We start from the raw sequence: 5,056 nt of genomic DNA, 5'->3' as shown, positions 1-5,056 counted from the left end.
ATTTTCATTCCTTTCTCCACGTCTCTACCTCACTCTGTCTGGTGCTCTGTACCTTTCCTCTCTCTTTCTCTCCCACTCTCTCTTCAATTCTCTCTCTCACTCCCTGTCTGTATTTCAGTATCAATCGGTCTGCTGCCTTTTTCTCACTCGCTGCAGCCCTGTCTCTTTCGTTCGTATGATCTGTCAACCATCTCTTTCGTTCATATAGACTGTCACCCCGTCTCTTTTGTTCATACGGTCTGGCACCCCCTCTCTCGTTCTTACGGACTGTCAACCCATCGCTTTCGTACCTGCGATCTGTAAAGCACGTCTCTTTCGTTCATTCAGTCTGGCACCCCGTCTCTTTGATTCCGAAAGTCTGCCACCCCATCTCTTTGGTTCCTACGGTCTGTCACCCCGTCTCTTCCATTCCAACGCTCTGTCAGCCCCTCTCTTTCGTTCATAAGGTCTGTCAACCCGTCTCTTTCGTTCATACGATCTGCCATCATCTATCTTTCGTTCATACGGTCTGTCACCCCATTCCTCCCGTTTTAAACTCTGTCAGCCCCTCTCTTTCATTCATACTGTCTGTCACCCTGTCTCTTTCGTTTATACGGTCTGTCAACACGTCTCTTTCGTCCATACGCTCTGCCGGCCGCTCTCTTTCATTAATAGTGTCTGATAGCCGCTCTCCATTGTTCATACAGTCCATTACCCCCTCGCTTTCGTTCATACGGTCTGGCACCCCGCCTCTTTCATTCATATGGTCCGTCACCCCGTTTCTTTCGTTCATACGGCCCGTCAGCCCGTCTCTTCTGTTTGTATGGTCTATCACCCCTTCTGTTAAGTTCACACAGTCTGTTACCTCCTCTCTTTCGTTCATGCATTCTGTCAACACATCTCTTTCGTTCATACACTCTGTCAGCCCCTCTCTTTCATTCATACGATCTGTCACCATCTCTCTTTCATTCATACGATCTGTCACCATCTCTCCTTCGTTCATACGGTCTGTCACCACGTCCCTCCCATTCATACGCTCTGTTAGCCCCTCTCTTTCATTCACACAGTCTGTCACCCCATCTCTTTCGTTCATACAGTTTGTCAACACGTTTCTTTCGTCCATACGCTCTGCAGACAGCTCTCTTTCATTAATAGGGTCTGATAGCCCATCTACGTTGTTCATGCGGTCCGTTACCTCCTCGCTTTCATTCATACGGTCTGGCACCCCATCTCTTTCATTCATATGGTCCGTCACCCCGTTTCTTTCGTTCATACGTTCTGTCACTCCGTCCCTTTCATTCATAGGTCCTGGCAACCCGTCTCGTTCGTTCATATGGTCTGGCACCCCGTCGCTTTCGTTCATAGGATTTGACACCCCCTTTCCTTCGTTCATATGCACTGTAACTCCCTCTCTTTCGTCCATACGGTCTGTCACCCCTTTTCTTTCGTTCATATGCTCTGTCACCCCGTCTCGTTCGTTCATACGGTCTGTCAGCCCTTCTCTTTCATTCATGAAGTCTGTCACCACATCTCTTTCGGTCATACGCTCTGTCAGCCCCACTTTCTCGTTCAAACGGTCTGTCACCCCATCTCTTCTGCTCATACGATCTGTCACCATCTCTCTTTCGTTCATACGGTCTATCACCCATCCCTTCCATTCATATGGTGTGTCATCCCCCCTCTTTCATTAATAGGGTCTGATAACCCCTCTCCGATGTTCATACGTTCCGTTAACCCCTCGCATTCCTTCATACGGTCTGGCACCCCGTCTCTATCATTCATACAGTCTGTCACCCCATCTCTTTCATTCATTTGGTCCAACACCCCGCTTCTTTTGTTCATACGGTCTGTTTCCTCCTCTGTTTCGTTCATACGATCTGTCACCCTGTCTCTTTCATTCATACGGTTTGGCAGCTTGTCACTTTCGCTCATGTGGTCTGTCACCCCATCTCTTTCTCATACAGTCTTTCACCCGTGTCATTCGTTCATACGGCCTGTCACTCTGTTTCTTTCATTCATATGGCCTGGCACCGGGTCTCTTTCGGTCCTGCAGTCTGTCATCCCATCTCTTTCTTTCATATGGTCTTATAGCCCGTCTCTTTCATTTATAGGGTTTTCCCGCATCCCTTTCATTCATACAGTCCATCACCCTGTTTCATTCATTCATTCGCTCTGTCAGCCCCTCTCTTTCGTTCATATGGTCTGTCAACCTTTTTCTTTCGTTCATACGGTCTGGCACCCCGTCTCTTTCATTCATATGTTCTGGCACCCTGTCTCTTTCATTAATATCGTCTGGCACCGCGGTTCGTTCGTTCATAAGCACTGACAGCCCCTCTCCTTCATTCATACGGTCTGTCATCCCCTCTCTTTCGTTCATACGGTCTGGCACCCTGTCTTTTTCATTCATCCGGTCTGGCACCCGGCCTCTTTCGTTCATACGGTCTGGCACCCTGTCTCCTTCGCTCATATGGTCTGGCACCCTGTCCCTTTCATTCATGCTGTCTGGCACCCTGTCTCTTTCGTTCATATGGTCTGTCCACATGTCCTTTTATTCATACGCTCTGTCAGCACCTCTCTGTCTTCCATAAGGTCTGTCACCCCGTCTCTTTCATTCATACGATGTTCCACCCCCCTCTTTCATTAATAGGTTCTGATACCCGTACTCCATCATTCATACGGTCCATTACCCCCTCACTTTTGTTTATACTGTCTGGTACCCCATCTCTTTCATTCATATGGTCCATCACCCCGTTTCTTTCGTTCATTCGGTCTGTCAGCCCCTCTCTTCCGTTCATATGTGCTGTCACCCATCTCTTAACTTCATACGGTCTGTTGCATCCTCTGTTTCGTTCATACGGTCTGTCACCCCTTCTCTTTCATACCTATGGTTCCTCACCCCGTTTCTTTCGCTCATACGGTCTGTGAGCCCCTCTCTTTCGTTCATATGTTCTGTCAGTTCCTCTCTGTCGTTCATACGGTCTGTCACCCCGTTCCCTTCATTCATAGGACCTGTCAACTTCTCTTGTTTGTTCGTACGGTCTGTCACCCTGTTCCCTTCATTCATAGGACCTGTCAACTTCTCTTGTTTGTGCCTAGGGTCTGTTGTCCCGTATTTTTCGTTCATAGGATTTGGCACCCCCTCTCCTTCGTTCTTATGCTCTGGCACAGCCTCTCCTTCGTTCATACGTAATGTCACCCCGGTTCTTTCGTTCATACACTTTATCAGCCCCTCTCTTTCGGTCCTACAGTTTGTCACCCAGTCTCTTTCATTCATACGGTCTGTCAGTCCCTCCCTTTCGTTCATCCCGGCTGTCACCCGCTCTCCTTCGTTCATGCAGTCTGTTACCCCCTCGCTTTCGTTCATACGGTCTGTTATCCCCTCGCTTTTATTCATGGAGTCTCTCACCCCGTCTCGTACGATGATACAGTATGACATCCTGTCTCTTTCGTTCATAAGGTCTTTTACCGCGTTTCTTTCGTTCATACGGTCTGTCAGCCCCTCTCTTACAACCATAGGGTCTGATACTCCCGCTCTGTCATTCATACAGTCAGTTACGCCTCGATTTCTTTCATACGGTCTGTCAGCCCCTCTCTTCCATTCATATCGTCTGTCACCCCATCTCTTCAGTTCATACGGTCTGTTACCTCCTCTGTTTTGTGCATATGCTCTATCACCCTGTCTGTTTTGTTCATACGATCTGGCACCAAGTCTCTTTCATTTATACGATCTGTCACCCTGGTTCATTCGTTCATATGGTCTGTCAGCCCCTCTCTTTCGTTCATACAGTCTTTCACCACCGCTCTTTCATTCATACACTGTGTCAGCCCCTCTCGTTCATTCATACGGTCTGTCACCCCATCCCTTTCGGACATAGGATTTGGCTCCCCCCCTCCTTCGTTCATGCACTCTGTCATCACCTCTCATTTGTTCATACGGTTTATCACCCCCTCTCTTCCGTTGATACAGTCTGTCACCCCATCTTTTTCATTCATTCGGTTTGTCACCCCATCTCTTTCGTTCATAATGTCTGTCACCCCGCCTCTTTCGTTCATCGGATTTGGCACACCCTTTCCTTCGTCCATACGGTCTGTCACCCCATCTCTTTCGCTCATACGGTCTGTCACCCTGTCTCTTTCGTTCATACGATCTATCACTCCATGTCATTCGTTCATATGGTCTGTCACCCAGCCACATTCGTTCATACACTCTGCCAGCTCCTCTCTTTCATTCATACGGTCTGCCATCTCAATTCATCCATTCATACGGTTTATCACACCATCTCTTTCATTCATATGGTCTGTCAGCCCCTCTCTTTCATTCATAGGATTTGGCACACCCTTTCATTCGTACATACGGTCTGTCACCCCCTCCCTTTCGTTCCTACGGTCTCTCACATCCTCTCTTTCGTTGATACGCTCTGTCACCCTGTCTCTTTCGTTCATATCGTCTGGCACCCCGTTTCTTTCGTTAATACAGTCTGGCAACCCGTCTCGTTCCTTCATATGGTATGTCGACCCGTCTCTTCCATTCATACGCTCTGTCACCTCGTCTCTTTCGTTCATAAGGTCTGCCACCCCTTTTTATTTAGTTCATACAGTCTGGCAACCCCGCTCTTTCATTCATATGTTCTGTCAGCTCCTCTCGTTCATTCGTACGGTCTACCATCCCGTTTCATTCGTTCATTCGGTATGTCACCGCGTCTCTTTCATTCATGCAGTCTGTCACCCTGTCTCATTCGTTCATGTGGTCTGTCACCCCGTCTCATTCGTTCATACACCTGTCACTCCGTCTCTTTCATTAATGCGGTCTGTCACCCTGTCTCTTTCGTTCATGTGGTCTGGCACCCTGTCTCATTCGTTCATACAGTCTGTCACCCCATTTCTTTCGTTCATATAGTCTGGCAACCCTGCTCTTTCATTGATACATTCTGTCACTCCTCTCTTTCGTCATATGCTCTCTCAGCTTCTCTCTTTTATTCGTACGGTCTGCCACCCCATCTCTTCCATTCATACGGTCTGTCAGCTCCTCTCTTTCGTTCATTGGGTCTGTCACCCACACCAGTTCGCTCATCCCGTC

General features: G+C 48.3%; 1 protein-coding gene across 1 annotated transcript; it reads right to left on the bottom strand.

Annotated features, from left to right (window-relative positions):
* Positions 1-511: 511 nt before the first annotated feature.
* Positions 512-1,612, bottom strand: LOC137381066 (involucrin-like). The gene has a single exon (XM_068053457.1). It carries the CDS (start codon positions 1,610-1,612, stop codon positions 512-514), a length of 1,101 nt encoding a protein of 366 aa, XP_067909558.1.
* Positions 1,613-5,056: the final 3,444 nt, after the last annotated feature.

Source organism: Heterodontus francisci, chromosome 21 (assembly GCF_036365525.1).
Source record: "Heterodontus francisci isolate sHetFra1 chromosome 21, sHetFra1.hap1, whole genome shotgun sequence".
In the NCBI taxonomy this organism is placed as follows: Eukaryota; Metazoa; Chordata; class Chondrichthyes; order Heterodontiformes; family Heterodontidae; genus Heterodontus; species Heterodontus francisci.
The sequence above is the reverse complement of the archived record's forward strand: the minus strand, read 5'-3'. Positions and strand labels throughout refer to the sequence as shown.